The 24525-nt window shown below is 38.1% G+C and overlaps 3 protein-coding genes across 5 annotated transcripts in view; 1 reads left to right on the top strand and 2 right to left on the bottom strand.

Moving 5' to 3' along the window:
* aqp10a (aquaporin 10a) overlaps window positions 1-2161 on the bottom strand; it is a 7068-nt gene extending 4907 nt beyond the window's left edge. Inside the window, exons 1-2 of the mRNA XM_008287753.1 lie at window positions 2081-2161; window positions 800-926 (exon numbers count right to left, since the gene is read on the bottom strand). Of these exons, the coding sequence (XP_008285975.1) occupies window positions 800-926; window positions 2081-2161 (208 nt within the window). The remainder of the gene's footprint in view (window positions 1-799; window positions 927-2080) is intronic.
* A 3365-nt stretch (window positions 2162-5526) lies between these two features.
* LOC103361601 (uncharacterized) lies at window positions 5527-21489 on the bottom strand. Of its 2 annotated transcripts, none has more exons than XM_008287732.1 (7): window positions 20990-21489; window positions 10511-12984; window positions 10237-10432; window positions 8699-8797; window positions 8375-8615; window positions 8179-8295; window positions 5527-6001 (listed from the first exon to the last, which is right to left on the bottom strand). In XM_008287732.1, the coding sequence occupies exons 2-7, from the start codon at window positions 12670-12672 to the stop codon at window positions 5838-5840; spliced, it is 2979 nt and encodes a 992-aa protein (XP_008285954.1). In that variant the 5' UTR covers window positions 12673-12984; window positions 20990-21489; the 3' UTR covers window positions 5527-5837. The 2 variants fall into 2 exon arrangements, with proteins under 2 accessions (XP_008285954.1, XP_008285955.1); XM_008287733.1 differs by lacking the exon at window positions 20990-21489 and adding an exon at window positions 17829-17867.
* Window positions 21490-22759: 1270 nt separating this feature from the next.
* The window catches only part of ltap1 (lipid transport auxiliary protein 1), a 4199-nt gene continuing 2433 nt past the window's right edge, over window positions 22760-24525 (top strand). Inside the window, exons 1-5 of one of the 2 annotated variants that reach the window (XM_008287730.1) lie at window positions 22760-23031; window positions 23449-23550; window positions 23624-23732; window positions 23814-23867; window positions 23942-24108. In XM_008287730.1, the coding sequence (XP_008285952.1) occupies window positions 22969-23031; window positions 23449-23550; window positions 23624-23732; window positions 23814-23867; window positions 23942-24108 (495 nt within the window). In that variant the 5' untranslated portion in view covers window positions 22760-22968. The remainder of the gene's footprint in view (window positions 23032-23448; window positions 23551-23623; window positions 23733-23813; window positions 23868-23941; window positions 24109-24525) is intronic. The other variant, XM_008287731.1, reaches the window with a different exon arrangement.

The following is a 24525-nucleotide window of genomic DNA, read 5'->3' as shown; positions in this document are numbered from 1 at the left end:
AGCATCATGATGTGAAGCACGGTGGTGGCAGCATCAGGATGTGAAGCACGGTGGTGGCAGCATCATGATGTGAAACATGGTGGTGGCAGCATCATGATATGATGCATGATTGTGGTGGTGGCAGCATCATGATGGTGCCAGCAAGACAATGAGCCAAAGCAAACAGCCAAAGCTCCACAGGAACAGTTTAAAGACAACAGGGTGAATGTTCTGGAGGTCGAGTCAGAGCCCAGACCTCAATCCATAAGCCAGTTAGTTGCTGGACTTGAAAAGATCTAAGACCTGATCAACGAAGGGGTAAAATTGTAGCATCCAGATGTGCAAGGCTGATTGAGACCTGTCCACACTGACAAACACTGACTTGAATGAGGTGAAAACTTATCCAAACACTTGTTTTTCAACTTTTCAAAATTCAATTGACTCAATGTCAAAAAGCAAATAAATGTGAAAACTTCCATCGTGGGTAAATACTTTTCATAGACACTGTATATGAGTGAAACTGACTTCTTGTTGTTGAAGAGCACGAAGTCGTGAATGACACAGAAACGAAGCCGAGCAACAAGAACACATTATCAATAATAACTTTTTCTAAACCACCGCCTTCAGCCTGATAATGAGCCTTTGTAGAGTGTGATAGTGATGAATGTGCGGCGCTCTTATCAGCGAATACCTGCAGTAAAAGTGGTACTGCACCGTGTGAAGCGTCAGGCTGATAAGGGCTGTTGGATTTCATGTTTATCTTTCAGTTAAATGGGAAACAGCTGATGTCCATTTTGGTGTTACTTCGTTTTGGTCTTACCTGAGATGCCCTTGGTGAGGTGCATGGCTGCCAGCACTCCCACTGGGAAGGCGAAGTTGCCGGACAGGAAGATGCCTTTGGTCTCTCTGCTGGTTTTCACTTGAGCTGCAGTAGCCAGGCCGAAGTGCTGCAGGCCAGATGAAGAGAACAATGTGAGGTGAGATACTGGAGATGCTTCGACAGGAAACAATCCTTCCATTACAAAAAAAATAAAAAATCAGACATCAAAGGTCCCTGTATGTAGATACATGGTGACCCTTTTTCCCCCAATTCCTCAGCAATTATCTTGTGTTTATTCAACGATAATTAATTCCCTCGTAAAATCAGAGTTTGTAATGAAACCGGCTCCGTCTTATCTGAATGACCATAAAGCGGTGCTATGTTACTCAAACCAGGCTGTAGATGAGATGTTACCAGTAAAAAAAAACACACACACACATTTTCCAGGGAATTTATGGGCTTTTAATAAACATTTCTGCATCGTGTGTTTATCACAGGAATCCATCGACGTGGGTTCATATTAGCTCTGCTGATTGTGTTCTGTGCAGCAGGATTATGTAAAAACCACAAAGACAAATTACACCACACTTGGCGGATGTGTGTTGTGATAAAAGGGGGAGTTTTCCATGTGCACGTCCAGCTTTTACAGATGGATGAAAGAAATTAGGACTAATTTATATCTGATTTTGTGGATTCTTTTCATTTATGTGCTTAATTTCATGCCCTAGTTTCATTTATTACTTCATTGTTTCATGATTTTATAAACTGTAAATAGCTAAAGAAGCCAAATAAGAATGGAAAAATATCAGCATTCTCTTATGTGAATAATATTGTGTGAATCCCCAAAATTACCTGAATTAAAATTTTAAAAAAGAGGGTTTTAAAGGTGTATCTGTCATATATGAAATAAATATTCAAACAAAAGAAAGAAGTTATATGCAATCTTTTTTTTTTTTTTTTGCATTTGTTTGATTTATGGATTTAGGATATAGTTTTTAATTAGTGAAATAATTCTTAAATTTAAATGCATAATATTTAACCTACAATATATTACTCATGTGTTCTGTGCAAAAAAAAGAAAGAAAGGATTTTCAGTGTAAGAGTGGAAAAAAAAGTGGTCCAGAAATATAATGTAAGAATAGTTTAGAAATTGTTCACATGTTTGAGTCTATTTCTCCCCTATTTTGGTTATTATATACATTTATTTTTAAAGGGACTTAAAGAAGCTATGAACAAATGCTGTGATAGTTTCTAAAAAGTCCAAATCGGAGTTTTACTCACCACCAAGATGAACGTTCCCAGGAACTCGGCCATGCACTCTCTGACCAGGGCACTGCCCACTCTGCGGGGAAACTTCATCATGGCTGCAGAACAAAATGAACTCCAACACTGTTAAACTTTCAGCTGAGCATCCAAGAACGACTTCCACCTCTCTGCCTGCTCCAGACGCACACTGTTGCTCATTTATCAGGTCTGGGCCCCTCAGGATTGGCTGCTGCAGAGAGCGTGATGTCCCTCAGCCGTTAGACCCGAAGCTCACAGGAGGCCATAAATACTGAGATTATGTCATGAGAGCGATGGCAGAGGCTAATAAGAGGTTTATGGTTAGGAAGCATCTTTGCCTGTTTGTGCTACATAAATACTGTTTAAATGTTATTACGCTTGTTTGCACACCTGCTGAGATTTACAGTCAAATTATTATTGAATTCTTATTTGATCAACAAGTTCCTTCTTGCTGTAAATGTTTTTTTTTTTTAACCCTGTAATGCCAGGTGGATCATATAATCATTAATACACAAGTTTTTCAGACCTCTACATCATCAGTGGGATATTTTTTTTCCCCCTGCAGTTTACAGATAATCCACCATGGATCAATAATTCATGAACCAAAAATGCTGGATATAGCAAAAAAAAAATACTTAATTTAATTAAAACTCACACATGGAAAGTTGATATTTAATGATTATTTTTTAAATTGTCAGAAGGTTCAATAAACACTCCATTTAAAAAAAAAAAAAAGAAAATAGAATTATCTGGGAATTATTTCATGGTTCAGGCTTTACAAGGTTAAAATGCTTTGTGCAAAACTGTTCATATCTTAGACTTTAGACTTTAAACAACTTTATTGTCATTCAAGACACACAGGTGTACACTGAATGAAATACGTTACATTGGCTCACTGTGTTTGGAAAATATAAATAAATAGAAAAGAGTATAAATTAAAATTAAACTTAGTGAAGAATTTATTTACTGAAGTTAAAGTAAATGTACACGAGTAAATTAAAATGTACACATAAGATATCTATACAGCGATACATAAAACCAGGGTTATATCTCTGGAAATTGTCACACATTTTTAAGAAAATGCAGCTTCTATATCATGTTTAGATTTAAATTTCTAATTAAAATGCCGATTTTAGAAACGGAATTTAAATTAAAATGTAAAAATCTAGCAATACATCTGTATAACACAATGTCTTAGTGTCTCTTGTTTGAGCTATTTACAGTCAAAAGAAAACTGTTGGTTGAATAAAAAATCCCTATAAATCAAAATTTGTAATAAGGATAAACAGATTTGTGCTGAACTGTGTGTTACCATTACCCTCATCATCACAAAATATTTTCTTAGATGATGTTAGTGATTCCTTTTAGACATTTTAATGTTTATTTTTATTATATAATTTTAAAATGCCATGTCTAAAATATTTTTGTTTATTGAAATTGTCACACATTTTAAAGAAAAAAAAATATTTAGATTAAAATTTCACGCTTAGATTCCAATTTTAGACATGGCATTTTAAATAAAATGGGAAAATTTAACAATAACATCTGCAACGCAGTGTCTTACTGTTTCTTGTTTATACATTATTCAGCCAAAAGAAACCTTTCAGTTGTTTAAAAATCCATTTTAAATCTAAATTTGACCCATTTCAATGTTATTTTTATATATATTTTCAACATGCTGTCTAAAATATTTATATCTCTTGAAATTGTCACATATTTTAGAGAAAATTCAGCTTCTATATCATGTTTAGGTGTAGAGTTCAAGCTTAGACTGTAATTTTAAACACAATTTTAGTAAACATAAGAAAAAAATCAATGTTAACATTTCTAAAACAATGTCTTACTGTCTCGTGTTTGTATGATTTCCAGTCAAAAGAAACCTGTTAGATAAAAATTCACAATAAAACAAAATTTGGAACACATTTTTCCCATTTCAGTGTTATTTTAATATATATTTTTTAAAATGCCATGTCTAAAATGATTTATATCTCTTGAAATCGTCAGACTTTTGAGAAAATGCAGCTTCTTCATCATGTTTAGATTTAGATTTCAAGCTTCGACGTAAATTTTAGACTTAAATTTTTTTTAAAAACAAAAAAACAAAAAACTAGCTTTAACATCTCTAACACAATGTCTAACTGTTTCTTGTTTATGTCATTTCCAACCAGAATAAACCTGTTGGTCAAATAAAAATTCACTATAAATCAAAAATTGGAACACATTTGACCCATTTCAATGTTATTTTTATGTTATATATTTACATATATTATAATTTTAGCAAGACTGGTGACCTGTCCAGGGTGTCCCCTGCCTTCACCCTGAGTCAGCTGGGATAGACTCCAGCACCCCATGACCCTAGTGAGGATTAAGCTGTGTATAGATGATGGATGGATGGATAATTTTAGCAAATTAAAACTGAATCCTTGTCTTAGAATCCTGGGGTTGTGCAAGACTGTGATAAGGAATATTGTTCTGGATCATAAATCTGCACGTGGCACTGGTTTACATTCAGCTACAGCTAAATATTAAATGTGTTAATAAGTGATGAGACTGACCTGCTTATGTATTTATTTATGGTCAATATCTGGAGAACGGCTTCTCTCGCCTCGATTATATACGATTTAAATAACAAAGCACATTCGAAATGATAGAAAAGCTGCATTTTCTCAAAAAACGGACACTTTGGAGACGTGTGAATAATTCTGGACGTGAAATTCTTCAGTAAAAATGTGAAAAATCGTCATTACCATCTCTAACACAGAGTCTTGCTGTCTTCTGTCACTTGTTTATGTAATTTCCATAACTGATGTGCTGGTCGAACACTATCTTGCAGATAATCTATTGATGCGTCGATAAAATGCAGCCCATCAGGAGATATTCAGTTACATCATTTCTGCAGGGTCTACGGACGAATGCTGCAAATGTCAACACCAGTAAATGATCCATGACATTATATGATTTTATAATATCTGATGCCACGTTCCTCGGTGATAGCGATGATTAGGATGTAGCTTCATGGCATGATGACCCTTTTCCATGAACTCTGGACCAATAATACATTATGTAACCCAAATCATCAACGTGTCGGAGGAACAAACTGCTGATGGAAATGATCCAGATGAGCTATTTAAAGACGGTTTGACACCAGAAAATTCTTCGGTTTTTGTTTTTTAGCCATCATTTCATCTGAAAAGCGACCTGGTATTCACAGATTGGGAACCTGGTGGTTATTATCCTGCCCTACATGTAACCCTTTCACCGAGATTAAGAAAGGGTAAAAGTGATGACTTATCTTATCGCATCTGTGTTTGAGGGAGCATCGCTGTTTAGTAATAAATAAAACCGCCAAACGCCCTTTGACTTGCTTTCTTTCTTTCTTTCTTTCTTCCTGCACACGAGGGTCGCTCTGGTTCCCTCTGCTGGACGCAAGAAGAACACACGTCAGCTTCGTTAGCGTTTATTAAAAAGCAATAGAAACTCAGTTATTCACAATATATTACAACACGTGCTTCTCATGTATTTTAAATGTTGGCTGACTCCATAAAAGCCGTCAGTGCACTTTGATTATGGCTGAGAGAGAAATCTGCCAGGCCTTGAGGTAGATGTAATCCTGTGAGATAAAAAAACAAAAAAACAAAAATATACACCTGTGACCTGGCGTTTTTACGATGACTACAGTTTGAATGACATTAGGCACTAATTTAGTTCAAGTTCTCAGAAGCAGGGGTTCCGTTTCCCTGTTAAAACTCCTCCCTCATGCGTCCAGATGTTTGGGAGGCCGACGCAGCACCACGTCCACCGGTCCGGCAGGAAGTCGTCTGATCAGAGTCCAGGCCTCCAGGCGCCTCATCCCCAACATGCTCACGCCTCCGATCTCCAGGACTTCATCTCCAGGACAGACCTGGTCGACGGGGCCTCCTGAGGGCAAAACAGAGACGGTCAGTCAACAGCTGCAATGGAAAGTAGGTGAAGTTTCAGGATGACATCTTACTGGACTGATCGTTTCTCTCTTTTTCTAGGAACTGCTCAAACAAAACATGCACCACCAGATTCAGGAACACTTTCTACCCCCAATAACTTTACAGCACTTTACTAAGGACATGAATGTGCAATAATAAAATGATGGCAAGTCATACGATGGCAGTGCATAGATTATATTTTCCATTATATGTTTATCAAGCTTTCAGTTTGGTTGTGTTTATACAATGACAATAAAGAATCTAATCTTTAATCAGAATATCTCAACCACCAACAATTCAAATGATAAATCCTATAATTAGATATATATTTTTTATTTTGCTCAGGAATAGGTGACACGTCTTCACTGATAGAAAATAAATCAGAAGTACATGTACTCAAATACGGCACAACTTTAAGTTTTTATACTTTACTTCATAATTCTAATTAATATTTTTATAATGAAATATTGTGCTTTTTTTAACTTAACTAAATGTATCTGTCTGCTATACTTTTGATTTATTTATTTTTTTTATGAAGCCTTTTTGTATTGCTGTAAATAAACGTGCCCTGCAGTTTTTAGGAATCAAATGTTCTATAAACGAGGATGTAAATGATATATGAGTAAAGCCCTGAGTTAAAAACGTACAGAATATAGACAAGAAGCAAACTGTGAAGGTTTGGTGTCTGCAGAAGCTGCTGAAGAGGAGAGAAATCATAATATTTTTGTAAAATTCTATGCATTTTTATTTATTAAAAAAATAAAATAAAATTAGAAACTACTATTAACTTTCTTTTATTTGTTGCTACGGCTCCCTTTCCCTCAAAAATAAAATCAGATTGCAGGGTATCATAAGACTGTGCAGCAAAATTGCAAGGATTAACCTGAGTGACCTTTCAGCCCTGTATCGAATCAGAACTTTAAGTAAGCCCGTTCAACCCTTACGGATCAGAGCCACCCCTTGGCTGTGAGTTCCTGCTGCAGGGCACAGGTACATTCTGCCAAAATGCAGAACTAACAGACACAAGTTAGTGTTCCTGCTGCCATTGCTCTGCTAAACAAGTAGATCTACTTTGGTTTATTTATTTGTCATTATCTCTTTGCTATTTATTGTTGTTTATGTGTTGCACAGATTGAGTGTTTTACTGGTGGCTACAGAGTAAATTAGCCCACGGGGTTAATAGAGGCTCCTTAAAACCAGGGGAAAAATCAACTAATAATGTCTACATTGAGCTAAATAAATTCTCAATTTTGTTTGATATGTTGTCAGATAATAATTATATCACAATATTACCTTTTTTCCCTCTTTTTTAGTAAGTTTCCAAACAGGGATGAAAATATAACCACTGACGCATGACGTAGAATAGAAAGTTAGATTTGTAATAAAACTGCAGAACGGATCAAACTTTGAGGCACATTTAAAGCACGAGGCTTCCAAATGCTCTATAATCTGATCCAGAACGTGCAAATACCAATAAAAACACAGCAGCAGAGCATTCACTCAACCTGTATCTGGTATGAGATCATCCGAGATTAGAGAGCAGGAGGAGGTTTGATGTTTTCCAACTCCAGACTTATCTTTGTAATCTGGTTTTTAATCGATTTAATTGATTTTTTAACATTGCGTTTTTAAAAACTGATATGAGTTGTGCATTTTTTAATGCATTTATTTATTTTAGTCTACTTTATGGACAGTTTATTACCTCTTCTTTTTTTTAAACTATTCTTTGACTTTCCTTCTATGAATTCAGTCCATTTCGTCCATCTTTTATTGCTGCTCTTTTTATTAATCGAACTTTCACTGCCGGTGTTTCCTGATTTTATTTATTGACTGTTTTATTGACTTACAGCGTGGTGTTTGTTGGGGCTATTGTTTTTACAGTTCCTACAGTTTTTATTGCCTCTTTCCTTCTGTTCTGTAAAGCAATTTGTGTCACATTGTTTTTTATAATGTGTACTTGTTTTATTTTTATAATGTATATAAGTATTTCCTTTCTTTGTTTTTATTGCTGCTGCTCTTACTTTCTTCTGATGTACCTGTACTGTAATGACCCGTGCACATGGCAATAAAACTCTTTTCCATTTCATTTAAAGTAGAAGTGCTTTTATGTCTCTGAGGATCAGCGTCTCTTCTCACCCTGGAAGATCTTCTGGACGGTGAGCGGTCGGTTCCCCAGATTGGATCCTTCTCCTCCCTGCAGGCTGAAGCCCAGATCTCTGCTGTTCTTCTGCAGCTGCAAGCACACCAACTGACCTATGAGGAAAACACAAACTCATTTTAAACTCCTGCATTTCGCATTTTCTCAGATCTCAGCTGCATCCCGACGTCTCACCTGTCTGCGTCTGCGTCCGTCCCTGATTGTTTCCCTGAACTTCCTTCTTGGAGGCTTCGATGACGCCCCCCCTCCTCAGGACCACCACGGCCATGTCTCGAGTCTTGGCCCGCCGCAGGACCCTCAGCGCCTCCCAGTGGGCGTTGCCGCTCAGCGCAGTGCCGTTGATGGATAAGACATGGTCCCCTTCCCTTATGGATCCCTCCTGGGCCGCCACACCGGAGTGGAACACCTTGTGAACCTGGAGGAGAAACATGCAGACCAACTGATGACAAGACTGCATTTAAATATCATCAAAGCGAGCAGGAGGTTGTGTTTTCTCACAGTGATGGGTTTGTTCTGGTCCACGCCTCCGGCCATGCTGAAGCCCAATCCGACTCCAACCTCCTTATGGAGAACCACCACCTGCACATCATCATAGTCCTGCAACAGAGCGATTTCTATTCATGTTTTTTGATTTTTTTTTTTTTTCCTGCACAACAGACACAGAAAAGATGTTTGGAAATAGTAAAGTGCACCTTTAACGCCACAGTTGTAGGATGCAGAGGAAACTTCAAGACAAACTGTATGCTTTGAGGCCTCATAGGAGCCATTTTTAGTTCTATGCATGCGTTTATTTCTGCTGTAAAATGGAAACAATGGACAGAAGCTGGAACTGGGACAAGCTCTGAAGTTTCATCTACAAACCCGGCATGTCATGGTAAACATTACAGACTAAATTTAACATCCGCAGAGTGACAGTGGAGTTTAAGGGTCGCAACATCGAAAATCAACATGATGTACAAAATGCAAGAGAAGCAAGTGAACAATCAAAAACAAATACTCTAGAAAAAAATGGTATACTAGTAGAAAATTCAGGCAGCAAAGTAGAAACTCAATGCAACAAAAATGAATCCATCTGTGATCTAAACTAAACTCATAGGCTGTGTCTATCTGCATGTTTACATCACGGCTCCACATGGAAAAGAATCACCAGAGGAAGAGAAAAATCAGATTGTGAGACTTCACAAAGATGGACAACGATACAGGAAAATAGAAATTAGTGAACCACACTGTCAGCAGTAATCAGGAGGTCTAGAAGGAGCCATAGTAGCACTGATCAGGGCTGTAGTGGTCGTCCTCCTACAATGACTCCACAGACAGTGAACTACTTTCACAATCTAGCTGTGAAAAAGTTGGACTTGGCTCAGGGGTTATCAATAGATCAATGTGGGCTGTGAAGCTGAGATGGATTGTATAGGACATTGGGTGATGTCAAACTCGAAGAAAAACACCCTTGTTCGCTGTTTATCACAAAACTAGAACATAAAACTTTGCTGAAGAACACAAAAAGAATCCTGATGAATGTCAGAGAACATTCTTTGGTCAGATGAAGATAAATGTGTTGGGCTCAGATGGAGTCCAGATGTTTTGTGTGAACCTGACCAGGACCACCACAGTGGATGCATCGTCCTGACAGTGAAGCACGGAGGTGGCAGTATCATGATATGGGGCTGCATGAGGGCAGAAGGTGTTGATGACATTTATAGATGAATGTCTGAGGATAAACCAGAATACTGGCTGATAAGATGACTCCCAGTCTGCAGAAGATGGAAGAAGAGGAATAATCCAGCATGATAGTGTTCTAGAGAAGATCAAAGTGAAAGCTATGACCAGGACAAGTATGTGGCCTGACTTGAATCCAACAGAACTTTAAAGAGAAAGACAGAGCAAAAAAACTCTCCAGAAATTTCTGGACACTGGCATCGTTCATGAAAAAGAGTGGAAATAATAAGTAATAATATGTAGAGCAGCTGAAATGTCCAATGCAGCTACAGCTATGAAGCAGAATGCATGTAAGAAGTGTTCTTAGCTGTTTGTACCTGCAGCGTGTTGTCTCCAAGACTCCTGACATCCTCCAGCAGCTTGTCAAGCTCTTCAGCAGGCATCACAGAAACACAGGACAGAGCGGAAACGTCCGAACTCAGCGAGGCGGAACGCCGGCCCATCGACTGCCACTCATCACTGTCATTCTCCGATTCATAGTCGGCTCCAGCAAAGTTACACAAATCTGACAGACTACAGGAAGCAAAAAGAGTCAATCAGCTGCTTTAAGTATTGACAAACCAGGAATCTGATCTTACAAACTGTACCCACCTGACACAGAAGCTCCTGCGATCTGATTGGCTCATGTTACTGGTGACGGTCACCGAGGATTCTCCAGAGTCCGAGTCATAGTTTGAATCGTCATCCTTCTGTGTGCTTTCATCGTCGTCGTCTTCGTAATCATCATCCTCGTCATCATTCGAGCCTCTAAACTCTGGCTTCAAGCCGGCCACCCAAGCATTCAGGTCCAACACTTGCTTCTTCCCTTTCGGATAAGATGTTCTGACATCTGGAGAGACGAGATCGGGGAGGTTGCTGTGGGAGGAGGTGGCCACAGGACGAGGAAGAGGTGAAGAGTCCAGATCTGGAGTTTTGGCTTCTTGTGTGGAGCCTAAAGTGCTTTTGTTTTCGTTTTTGTCTGCGGTGGGAGTGGCATCTTCAACCGGTGAAATGAAGGGAGAGAGTTCTGGGGTGTTTGTTGGCGTCTTGTCGTCGTCACTAACTGGTGAGGCGATTATAGTTGTTTTCAGAGTTGCTGCGTTGTTGGCATCTCTCTCGGTTGTCTCCTCAGGGCTCGAAACTTTAATGAAATCTGTCTCATCGAGGTAAAACTTTCGTCTCTCAGCGCCGCCATTCAGAGGGATTTCTAGCGTATTCTTGAGTCTGGAATACTTTCCAAAATCATCAGAATCACTCTCCGATTTCGCTACTCTTAGTCCAACCTCGTCGGCGGATAAAGACCTTTCTGAGCCGAGCTTCCTGCCTGCTCCTAACGCTTTCTCCTCGGTTTTATCACACACCTCTCCTCCGTCTCTCAGCCTGCTTATTTCTTTCGCCGAGCCGCTCTTCTTCACTCCGTCGTGGCGTCCGCCGAGTTGCGTTGGCACCGAAAATGTCCGTCTGGGCGCCACAACTTGGCTCGCAATCCTTTGCGTCAGAGCCTCGAACTGGTTGATCTTATTCCTCACGCTGGCTGCAGAGGTCAACTTCTCAGGAAACTTTTTCCTTTCTGCTGCTTTCAGTGCGGTTTTAGTCGTCTCAAACACATCCTCGTCAGCAGCTTTCAGATCATGTCCTTCTTTCGCTGCATCATGTGTCACTTTCTCCTGCTCTTTGACTCTTCCATTTATTCCTCCAGTTTCACCCTGTTCCTCCCTGAGCTTTGTCCTGCTCCCACCTTTGCCTGAATCGCCAATGGAAGCCTCTTCTAAGAAAACGTCTGACAGTGTATTAATCCCTCCTGTAGCCCTGGTGGCTCTAATCCTAGCCGCCACAGTCCATCTACTCCTGCCTCTATCCAGGGACTTAGTGCCCGATTCCACTAACCTCCCCCCCAAGTTACCTTCACCTTCCTCTGGATGCCTGCTCAGGATCTGCCCCTGCCACTGCCTCCCCGGTGATCTCTCTCTTGTTGAGCTTCTCCCAGGAGAGAGCGATGCCTCTGAGCTTGTCGTGTCTTTTTGCGGCCACACCTTTTGTACAGGACTTTTGCAACTATCCCCTGCCGAGAAACGCCTGGGGAAGGTTCCTCCGACTGTTTCAGGGATAGGGGCGTCTTTGCCGAAACCGGCCGACCCGTACAGCTTCTCTATCCGTTCTAGGATACTTTGACCTGCTTTGGGCCCCAGTGAAGAAGAAGTTTCTGTGATTCGCAACCTAGAAGGTAGAGTGTAACCCCTACTGGTCCGGTCTAAAGTAGGTTGGTTCCAGTCTCGAATGCTGCTTGCACCTGCAGGATTGTAAGATGTAACTCTGCCAATCGCGTCACCTTTAACTCCTTTTGCTTCCTCCAAACCTGCAGCCAGTTTGCTGACCCTTTTGGTGGCCCGATCAGGACTTTGTTGCCCCACTCTCCAGTCTAAACTCTTACTTCTACTGGGCAGGTTGCTCGTCCTCCACTCCGTCCTTCCCCGGCTTTCAGATGCAACTTCCGTGTCAGACTCTGGGATTGTTTTGTCTGCTGTGCCGGTCTGGTTCGGCCCGGTTTCCTTCTCCTCGCTCTGACCTTGGACACGACTCCTCGTCCTGGCTTGATAACCAGATTCCTCCTCCTTGTTCGTGCCATTTGCCTGTCTTTCTCCGGCTTCCTCCCTCTTCCTCACCCCCGGCCTGCGGGAGAGGCTGTACAAGGGGGAGTTGGCCGAGCGGACGGTGAATCTGGTCGCCGTCCTCTGCTTGTCGTAGTCTGAAGTTGGGAGCAAAGACAAGTCCATTGTCTGAGAGTAAACAAAGTTAATCACCTCCTGTCAAATGCCAGATCCCAAAAACGGAGCGGAAAACTGATATTTAGGCAAATCCAAGCTGGACTGCTCTCTGGAAGCAGTTCATGTGTGCCAAAAAAATAAATAAAAAAAGACAAACAGCCAAACAGTATCACAGCTCTTCTCCTGTCATCAGAGGAACAAATCCTCCATTCAGACGTGTGATATTCCCGGTTGTTCTCCGCGTCGTGGTCTGGAAGCTCCTCTGGTTCCTCGGGACTCTTCGGTTCCCCCGGCTCGGCCTCAGTGAACAGCTCCCATCGCCTGCCAGGCATAAAAATGGACAAATTTCCATCCTCAGAACGGATTTGGTGCTGGAATGTTGTGATATGTGGATTGTGGGCGCTGTGGCCGCTCACGACGGTCAAACAGAATCACAGAGTGGTGCAGGACAGGCAACACGATACGTTAGAGAGGAGCACGAAGCAGACGGCCAGCAGAGGAGATGTGGAGATGATAAGAAAGGAAAAGAAGAAGAGAACTGGAAATACTGAAGTGGTGAAAAATAGCAAAAGAATGCTAGAAAAATATTATTAAAAAACTCGCGCGTTACAAAAAAGTTAGTGGTTGTGTCACAAATACAGCACATGGATGTTATTTGTGTGGAAATCAGAGTTAATTTTTATAGAAACTTCAAACTCTATTAATATAAAATAGCAGCTGTTGTCCAGACAATGTCGATCAAAGTTCACTCAAAATAAATCAAAGCTCTGAATGTGTACAGACTAACAGGAAAAAGTTTTGACCTCGTTAAGCAATAAAAGTTCAGTTTTAAATATTCTAATTTGAGAAACAAATCTGTGATAAACTGCTGGTCACTACAGTAAAAAAAAAAAACAAGTTAAATTTATGAGGTATACATTTTTGAAAACTGGAACACAGGAGAATGCAAAACAAACTTTTAACAGCTTTTATCTTTTCAATTTTTGTACCAAAACACAGAGTCAAATTCCTCAGATATGAAAACCTACGTGGCAGGCAATATAAAAAAAAAAACAGTTAGATTCAGATTATTATCATTGCTAATTATTTTGTTTTGTAAGTTTATTAACATTTTATTAGATTAGATTAGACTAAGCAATGAAATGCAGTTAGCATCTAACCAGCAGTGCAATGGTATAGATTATAAAGTACAGATATATTGTTAAAAAATAAAAAATACATATAAAGTATGGTGTTTACATATATATATATATATGGCATGGTACAAACTTGTATTCTGTTTCAAGAAAAGATCATTTTAAGGAATATTCTGTCAGTTTAAGGTTCATGTTTTGTCTTCAAGATGATCACTGTATTAATATTAATTAATTGAATTTAGACACAATATTAAATATTTTAATCTGTTAAATTAAGAGTTATATTTCCATCATATTTACATAATTCAACATCTTTAATTGCAATTATATTGGTGATAATTTTGTGATAACAGTTTTTCTATTTGAACTCTTTAATATAGATATATATTCTTTTAAACAAATATATATATTTTAAATTAACTATTTACTGCTTATCTGAAAAGTACAGATTTTTAATGTGAACACTATTTACAGTTTTGGCTTAACATGAATGTTAACACTTATTATTATGTTAAATCTTTTAACCGAGTTGTATTTCCATCATTCTAACATAATTCAACAATCTTTAATTGCAGTTACGTTGGTAATAAATTTATAAAACCAGTTTAAAATAAATAAAAGAAAAGAAAATGTTCAGTCTTTATTATAGAGATTCTTTTGTTTAAAAAATATTTTAAAAAATATCTGTAAATTATTTATATTTTTTGATGATTTTACTACAATTTACTGCTCATCTGTAAAAATATTGACTTTTAATATTTACAATTTTAGACTTTTTCTTTTTAAGACTTAACATGAAAGTTAATACTTATTAATATCTTAAATCTTTAAAAGTCCTGAACATCTGTAAAATAGAAGTAAACTGTTCCAGAAAATGTAAGTTAAACCTGTTAAAGAAAGAGCATTATGTAGTGATAGTGCAGCTCAGAGGCATCAACACACACACTCTAACGTTGACCGTGGCTTTACGGTGCACACTCACGCTACAGTCTCGTCACTTATGTCATTTTGCAGCTCGTCGCTGCCTTCCTCACATTCCCCTCACGCCGACTCAATGAGCCCATTCAGGACTCAGGATAATGAGATAATAACCACGTCTGTGCTGCACACACGCTTCTCAGCGTCTGTTTACACAAGCTACATACTCATGACTACCTGTCAGCATCGCCGACCTGCACGGAAAACTGGAAAAACCCACCAGGCTGCAATCCACGCAGCAGAAACAATGCATTAGAGTGGCACAGTGAGACTGTGGTTGAGTCAAAGGAACACAGTCGAAACCTCGTCCTGGTGGATTCAGATGAACGGATAAGACAAAGTGAGTCTGATTTACATACAGTGAGGCCTGATGGGGATGAAGAGAGAATCACTAATTAAGTCAAATCAACTCATGTTTTCTAGTTTAATGAATTTGAATGCAAGACTTTTGCTAATTTCTGGTTAATTGAGCTTAAAATGTTTCTTTTTTTTCAGTTCAATTTAGAACTTAAAAAGCCACATTTTGACTTAAAACAATGAACTGGATGAATTGAAAGCTGAGAGTTCATCCAACTCATTAAATTAACTTCATTAGAAACCAAATGAGCATAAAAGCTGACCTCCTAAGATGCATTATACTAAATGAACTCTTTTTGATTTCACCTAAAATGTCTATTTTTTCCCATTTTCAGTCCAATTTAGAACTTAAAAACACAAGTCACTACAATATTTTGACTTAAAATGAGGAGTTGAATCAATGAACATCTGAGAGTTCACTCAACTCATAAAATTAAGTTTTTTTTTTAGAAACAAAACTCGCATGAAGGCAGATTTCCCAAGATGCATTAAGTATGCTCTTTTTAATTTCACCCAAAATTTCCATTTTGTTTTTAGTTTTCAGTCCAATTTGGAAGTTAAAAACACAAGTTCTTATAATATTTTGACCTAAAATGAGGAGTTGAATGAATGAACATCTGAGAGTTCACCCAACTCATTAAATTAAGTTTGTTAGAAACCAAACTAGCATAAAAGCTGACCTCCTAAGATGCATTATGCTATGGACACGCTTTTTAATTTTGCCAAAAATGTCTATTTTTCTCATTTGCAGTCCAATTTAGAACTTAAAAACACAAGTCATTATAATATTTTGACTTAAAATGAGGAGATGAACAGCTGAGAGTTGAATGAACTCCATTAAATGAAGTTTATTAGAAACAAAACTAGCATGAAGGCAGATTTCCCAAGATGCATTGTATTCAGTACGCGCTTTTTAATTTCACAGGAAGTCATTTTATATTTTTAGAATTTAATATTCTGCCCACTTTAGAAGTTAAAAACAACTGATGAGTTGAAAGAATAAACAGCTGAGCGTTGAATCAACTTATTAAATTAAGCTTATTAGAAACACAGCTGGCATAAAAGGTCCCAAGACTCATTTTAAGAGACTCTTATTTTGTAGTTTTAGAAAACAGACGTGATGGAAACCTGCTGCGTATGCTGCGTAGTTAAATTAAATTCTGGTTGTTTCTTTAATCAGAAAGAACTTAATTTTGGCAGATTTTGAGAAAGAGGTGAAACTGTGAACATCTGGCAGCAAAGGAGGCAGAAAACATCAGATAACTGTGATATAACGTCAGATATCTGAGCTGATTTAAACACATAGAACACATTACTTCTACTGTTGTGGACATTATTCACAGTTAATTTTGTTTTTAAAGAGTCAAGGTGAAAATTAATTATCTGTAATTTAACAAAACAGGAAAAAAATCTGCAAAATATCAGTTAGAAAAAAGGTTTTGTACCGTTTTCAATTCTATTTTAAACATATTTTATCTGTTATAATAATCTGTTAGAATTGTACTGAATTCAGTCTCTACAGCTGTGGATTTATAATTGATCTCACTCGTCTCATTCTCACTTCACTATAAAGTCCTGCATCTCTGTGGAACCAGAAAAATATCAAGAAAACTCTGAAATGTCTTAAAATGACACAAATCAGAAGAAAAACAAAACAAAACTAGTCCGAAGAAATTCACAGCTTGTCCAAAATGACTCAACATGTCTCCAAACGGAATCAGTTTGTTCAAAATGATGATAAACTGACCCAAAGTTCACCTAAAATGACTTTAAATCTACTTTTTTCTTCACTCTGGGCTCGTTTCCTGGCTGCATTAACAGCATCAGGCGTGTCTTTGACCATTTCTCATGCGACTAGTTGATCCAACCCAGTATCTTTAGTTTATTTAACTAGTTTTCTGAAGTTTAGCTCATTGAACGCAGCTCGTTTTACACTTTCATGACTCATAATAATCAAGTGAAGGGCAGACAGGTCACATGACGTCTCTAAACCAATTGAGCAACACGATCTTTAATTTGGTTTCACATCGTTAAGAGTCAACCTGTGTTTTTTTTAAACAGATAAGGTGTAAACTAGGGTTTTTTGTCTGTGATTTTGCTCTATCTTATCTCTAATTTAAGAAAATAACCGTTAATGAAACAGCTATAAGCGATTAAAAACGTTCTCTCGGTGACAAACGTTAGCATTAAGTTCAGTTTCTTCATCTGTAGATTTACAGTTTATTCAACTTTAACTGGAAGAAGCCTCACAGATTGTCTTTGGATTGACTTTGGTGGAGAATTTATTTAAAAAGAAACTCCTTAAACTTTGAAAATGTAAAAGGAGAAACACGTCTGTGACTGATTAGTTGGTTCAATTTCATATCTTAAGCTTATTGAACTCGATTTCTTAAGTTCAGTCAACTAAACGCAGCTGGTTCTGGACTTTTGCAGCTTCTAATCAATCATTCCATCTCATATATTGGTCAAGCTTCATGGTGGATACCTCTGTGAAGCCTTCTGCAGCTTTCCCTACCTCTGTGTGAGCCCGTCTGTGCAGGTGAGTGTCAGTTTACAGAAACACCTGTTCTGTTTGCTCACAAAGCCTCCCATCTGTGTAACCGGGGCAACACAGCTCGCCTCAAACTCCCGCTGAACGCAGAGCAACCAGGAACAACTCCACGCTCAGCCACAGCCACACGAACCTCCACTCACCTCCTCTCTAGTCCATGGTGTGGGTTTATTCTAAAGGCTCTGCGGCGGCTCCGAGTCCTCGCCGTCCTTCTTCTTCCACCGCTTCCATCAGCTTTGCATGATGGACTGTGTACAGTGACGCAAACCTGCCACACTGGTTTGTCCTCCCTCTGTCTCTCTCCTCCCCCTCCCATTGTTGTTTCCTCCCTCTTTTTTTTTTTTTTTTTTTACCTCACAGGGTTGCATTCCTGACTGCAGTTCAATGTGTCACCCGCTCTGTGTGTTTTTTTAAAAACACTCCCTGCGAGCATTTCATGTGACATCAGCATTCGTAGCTCAAGGCGGAGGAGACTCGCTGCAGATGACTTTGTGAAATGGAATCAGAGAGACGGTTTTTTGTTTTGTTTTGGGTTTTTTTTTTCCCAGCACACACAGCGTGGCCCCGCCTCCGGCCCAACCTGCAGCGGATCATCCGGGCCGAGCAGGTATCAGGATACATAATAACAGAGCAGCTTTAATCGGGACCAGAAACTACAAAGAGGAGCAAATACCAGCAGGGATAAATATTGTTCAAAGCGCACCTCTCGTGTGACATCTGCTCAGGCGTGGACTTCCACAAGAAAAAAAGACAAAACAAAAAAAGTGGAAATCTTCCAGAAAATACATTAAAAAAGGAACATAATACTGTAATATTCAAAAACTGTAAAAATAGCAGCAGATATCAGTAAAAAAAAAAGTGATACGTTAGCTGATTTATATAAAATAAACCTATGTAGTTTTACAATCAAGCACCAATTCCTGTTTGTTAAAATATAGATTGATCAATGTTTTGAACAGTTTTGACTTGTTTTTTTAAGGTTAGCATGTAAGTTCCTCTGTTTTGTGTGTGATTTTACTGGATGTTATCTGTAGAATAAGTTGTAAAAATATTATATGTAATATATGTTAATTATATTATTATATTAATCACGCAGTTTTTTAAAAAAACCAGTTATGGTTAAATGTTGTAAAATAAGCATTTACCATTTTATAAAAATACAGTCTTTCAATGTGGATGGTATTTAAATTATTATTTTTTTGTATTTATGTTTAACGGTTTAAATGAATCCTTCTTTCCCTCTGATTTACCTGATTTTATCTGTAATTTAGCAGAACAATGAAAATCTGTAAAATAAGAGTTGAAAAAGTTATTTACCATGGATATTTTTCTTGGTAAATAACAGCCACATCTGTAAATTTAAAAATAAAATAAAATAAAATAAAATAAAATACAGTAAAACTGTAGGATTTTTTGGGTCATACCTTCTAAAAGTACAAATTACTGTTTATTATAAAAGAATACAGATTTTTGATGTGGACATTATTTACAGTTTTGGCTTGTTTATTAGAGTTATATTTATATAAATCATTTTTTTTCTGTAATTTTACCTGTTTTTATCTGTAATTTAGCAAAACAGGAAAATGTGTCTCTAAATAACTGAAAAAATAAACTATTTATCATTTTCCAGTCATTTCAAATTTACATATTTTTTCTTTTAAATGCTATCAAATATCTATAAGTAAAAACGAGTAAAAGAACAAATTAACATTAACAAAAAAATACAAGTTACTCTAAAAAAAAAAAAGTTCTGTGATTTTATTAATTATTAAGTGTAATTTACCAAAACAGGGAAAATCTGTAACTAACAGTCTAAAATATAATTTCCTTTTTTTTTGTTTTTTTTTTAATAAAAAAAACAAACTATTTTTCAATTGTTGATATTCAGAATTTTCTTTTGAATATCAGCAAATATCTGTAAAATAAAAATATACATTAGCATTAAATAATTATTTATTTTGATTTAGATACAGTAAAAAAAAAAAAACAATATAAAAATAGGAATTTATAATTTATGGTCAGACATTGTAAAAGAATGAAAAACCTTTTTCAAAAACACAGACTTTTGTAAAGTTTTGTCCTGTTTTTATTTTTGTTTTGTTTTCTTTGCTGTGAACATGTCATTCAAACCTTTCCCTGTGATTTTACTAGTAATTATCTGTAATTTAACAGAACAGCAACAACAAATCCTGCTCAACAGAAATATAAAGAAGCCAAACATCACAACAACATCACCAGTAGATGCAATAATAAACTGTTTTATGCTGCAGAAACCTGTGAATTCGGTCACATTCGAAGGAGAAAAAAAGTATTTTCTGCATGGATTAGGAGTCTTCTGACCTCTAACGTCACCATCGACAACAAAAAAGTACTCAATAGAGGCCAAAATAGCAAATCTCTGTTCTATTTCCTGCATGTTTTGATGCACTCAGAGTTGAAGCTCCTGGATTCTACTCTGTAAAACATAACGAGAAAAATTTGTGCCACTCTGCAGCCCCAAGTTCCTGCAATGGAAACCTGCCTAAAATGCAAGATCTGACCACAAGAATGAACCCTTTAGAACCTCTTTTAGTGCCGATTTCATGAGAACAAAGTACCTGATCCATGGTAGGACCCTGAAAAAGTGCTCAGCGCTGATTGGAGAGGACAACAACACTTTTCTGACCTCCTCATGTCCAGTAGCAGTCTTCTCATCTCTAAAATCACCATCAGCGAAGTTAAGATTCACCATAAAGGCTCACAAACCTCCATTGTTGTATTTCCTACCAGTCATATAAGTGAAGTTACATCCACAAACTACTATCTGTTGTTGTTTTGTTGCACTCCGAGGCTTGGTTTTAACAGAAGGGCTGAACTTGTGGCACCGTTCCTGCAAATGTTGGGCACAAAACTGACTTCAATGGCATTTTTTCGTCTTTTTTTAGACTCTTAAAACCATGAATATGAATTATGAGCCCATACAACCACTGAAAATATGGCAGAAAATGCAATTAGACGCACATAAATCGCTGTTTAAGTCACCTTTTATCCATAATTTGATGCAAAACGGTACAAAAAGGGTGCAAGAAGCAAAGATCTACATGAGTAGTTCGGGGAAACTGAAAGCTGTGGACATCTGAACAGAGCTTTACCGCGGAAAATCAGAGCGACTGCAATGTTGTCTAAAAGGTACAAATATCAGAGATTGCAGGTGAGTTTTGCAGAAAGTGCTGTTAGAGGGAGAAGTGGACTCTGCAGGCAGGGAAACAAACAAACAAACAGCAGATGAAATAAACAGATAAACAACATTTTAAACTTGACTTACAGTGTTGTTTGGCGCTCAGAGTCTCGTCTTGTCACGGCTGCTGGTTTGCATGCACCTGCTGCTTCGACTGTCTTCCGTTGACGAGAGAGGAAACTGTGGTCGGCACAAGAGCAAGCTGCAACTGAGAGATGTCTTAACGTCTGTCAGGCCCAACCGGAGCTGATGATCGATGATCCAATCACTGATCGGGAATCAGTGGAAGCCCGCCTGGTGCCTCCTGGGCCAGAGATGAGAAGTGTGAGGGCCGGAGGGCTGGACGTCTCCCTCCACAGACTCCCACCCTTGTTCCTGACAGAAGAATGACTCCCAGTGTCTGTGCAGGATGGATGCAAATAGCAGCGTGTCACACAGACCCACTGCTGAGGCTGTGGATTCATTCCTGAGGCTGTAGGACTCAGAAGGCAGCATGTGATGTCGTGAGAATCATGCTGGGTGTCAGAAGTCTGCCAGTGATTTACTGTCAAGCAGCACAGAAATAAAATGCCAGAATCTGGACATGTGGCCGCTGAAGCTGGAAATTCACTGGATTTTACTTTCTGTCACTGAGTTTTGACAGTTTTTATTCCTTAAAAATGCCTCAAACCAGTCAGATTGTTGAGCTCTGTTATTATCAGTTGCTGTTGTTGTTGTCATGTCTTTTAAAATGTAGTAAATCAGCAAACTTGGAACAAAGCAAAAGATGTTTCCCTTTTATATTTTAGTGTTTCAGTGTTTTTACAGATGTAATAAATATGTTACAGATATTAATTTTAAAAAATAATGTTTTTTGTTTTTTTTTATCACAGAAGATTTCTCTGGTTTTAACAAGACTTATTATCAGCATTACTGCAACGTCAACATGTGTTTGCTTTTTTATTTAACCATACATTAACTGAAAATCAGAAAATGTACCTTTTGTGCTGAACGTCCAGGTAATAATCTGCAGGTTTTCTGTTATTTTTATCGTCTTGTTTAATTTTTTTGTAATATTAAATATCAGAATGTGCCTTTGATTCTTTCTTTCTTTCTTTTTCATTTTTTTTTCTGTTAACTAACAGAATATATGTATTTTTAATTACCCAACAAAATGTGGATGGTGAGGTGCAGACACATTTTATGGATTTACTGAACAATTACATTTAAAAAAAAACAAAAAAAACTCTGGCTTTACCATTAAATGAAAAAAAAATTTTTTTTTTTAATTAATTATTTTTTTTTATTGTTAATTAATGAGAAAATTTTCCTCTGAAAAAATTACAGAACACAATTTTGAGATAATCCAGTACATTGTATGGATTTACTTAATAATCGTAGTTTTTCATGCTGTAAAAACACCATTAAACAGTGTTAAATTATTATATTTTTGTTACTGATTAAAATATCAAAAATGTCCTTTTTTTAACCTTTTAACAATATATATATATATATATATTTACGTCTTCTAGTGTTTCCAGTACAGGTGGACTTATGTCTTAGAGTGTTGAGAAGGAGAGAAACCAGAAAGTTTTCAAATGAGAAGACTGCAATCACAGAATTTACTTTTTTTAAAATGTATTTTTCTTTTCATTCCTCAAACCACAAACATCTGATCGATTATTCTATAAATAATCATTTCTAGAGTTCTTCCAAGCGAGAAGGCCTGATGATTGACTTTTTAAAAAAATCTGTATTTGTTGTTTTGTGTTTGTTTACGTGTTTGTTTGTCCCTCTGACCAGCAGGGGGCACCCGCAGCCAGAGCAGCGTCAGCGCTGACGTCAGCCCGGTCCGTACCGGTCACGTGACCACCGCGGAAGTCAACAAATCAGGCGGCGAGATGTGACAACAACAAGAAGCACTTTACTGGAAGCAACTTCCCTTTTCTCTGTTTTTTTTAAAAAACAAAAGTTTTTGAGGTTTAAAAAACCGACGACTTAAATGAAACCGCCTGTTTGTCAGAGTTGGACCCGCGGACGAACTTTGAAACCGGATTTATCAGCTCAGTTTGGTGGAGAGGCTCAAAATGCGGACCGATTCGTTCCTGTCCAGGATTAACGTGGTGCTGGTGATGGCCTACGGCAGCCTGGTGAGTCTCAGTCCGGCTTTACTGGAAATAAAACCGCGTTTTAAACTCAACAGTCAGAGGTTTAAGTCCCAGAAAGCAGCTCAGATTATTAAAATCCTGATTAACTTTTAATTTAAAGGGAGTTTTTATTTAATCAAAAGGTTTATTTTGACTGGAAATGACAGAAACAAGTGACACCGTGTTATTTATGTCCAAAATGGGATGAGGTAGAAGCTAAATAAAACAAACAAACATAAGAACAAACCAGTTGCTTAAATAAAATTCCACTATACATCAACAGTTAGCAGTGGTGTGAACACTTCTGGGTTTGCAGTGAACTCATTTCATTCATCAGTTTGTTGCCGTATAAACATGTTGTCCAGTTTCCACCTTCATTAGAGTAAAGAGAGAATCTTCTGACCCGTGTCTGTCTTCTAGGTCTTTGTTTTGCTCTTCATCTTTGTCAAAAGACAGATTATGCGACTTGCCATGAAGTCTCGTCGAGGACCTCATGTCCCCCTCGGCCACAACGCCCCGAAGGTAAAACGTACCAGAACTGTGGTCCTGTTCAGGGTTCAGTTTTACAGCTCGTTGTTGTTTTTTTGTGTTTCAGGAGCTGAGACAAGAAATCGACGCCAAACTGTGCCTCGTCCAGAAAATCCACTTCGAGCCTCGTCTGCTGTCTCCAGATGACGACCGGCTGAATCAGAGCAGCCAGTCGGGTCAGAGGACAAACACACACACACACGTCAGCACAACGCTCCACATGAGCAGCTTTACTGATCAGTCCGTGTGTGTTTCAGGTTCCTACGACTACCTGTACCGGATGAAAGCACTCGACGCCATCAGGAGCACAGGTGAGTGTTTCTGTCTCTGTTGCCATGACTACACACGTCACCGTTACCACAGCGTCTCCGCTTTGTGTCTTTAGACTTGCCTTTCCGCGAGCTGGGAGGAACGTCCACAGCGGTGACTGGAAAAAGGTTCCGGACGTGGCTGCTGCAGCTTCGAAACTCTCACTGCATGTTCAGAGACAAGCAGAGTTCTGTGATCGACACGGTGTTGGACGGCTACAATAAAGCCCGACATGGGGCAGAGGTCAGTGTGTGTGTGTGTGTGTGTGTGTGTGTGTGTCACGAACATTCAGTAGCATAACACTGTCATGTATGATACATGGTTCAAACCAGATGTTTACATCTACTGTATAAAAAGACATAAAACCTTTTTTTTTCTCACTGTCTGACATTAAATGTGACTAAATTTTTCCTGTTTCAGGTCAGCTAGGATGACCAACATTATTTCCATTTGGTAAATGCCAGAATAATGAGAGAGAATTTTTTTTATTACTTTCTTCAAAGTCAGAAGTTTCCATCCATCTCCTCAGTATCTGGTAGCGTTGCCTTTAAACTCTATGACTTGGGTCAAACGTTCTGGGTTTCCTTCCACAAGCTTCTCTCAACAGTCTGATGAGTTCTGGCCCATTCCTCCTGACAGAACTGGTGGAACTGAGTCAGG

Source organism: Stegastes partitus, unplaced genomic scaffold, assembly GCF_000690725.1.
Source record: "Stegastes partitus isolate 25-593 unplaced genomic scaffold, Stegastes_partitus-1.0.2 Scaffold517, whole genome shotgun sequence".
Taxonomy (NCBI): domain Eukaryota; kingdom Metazoa; phylum Chordata; class Actinopteri; family Pomacentridae; genus Stegastes; species Stegastes partitus.
The sequence above is the reverse complement of the archived record's forward strand: the minus strand, read 5'-3'. Positions and strand labels throughout refer to the sequence as shown.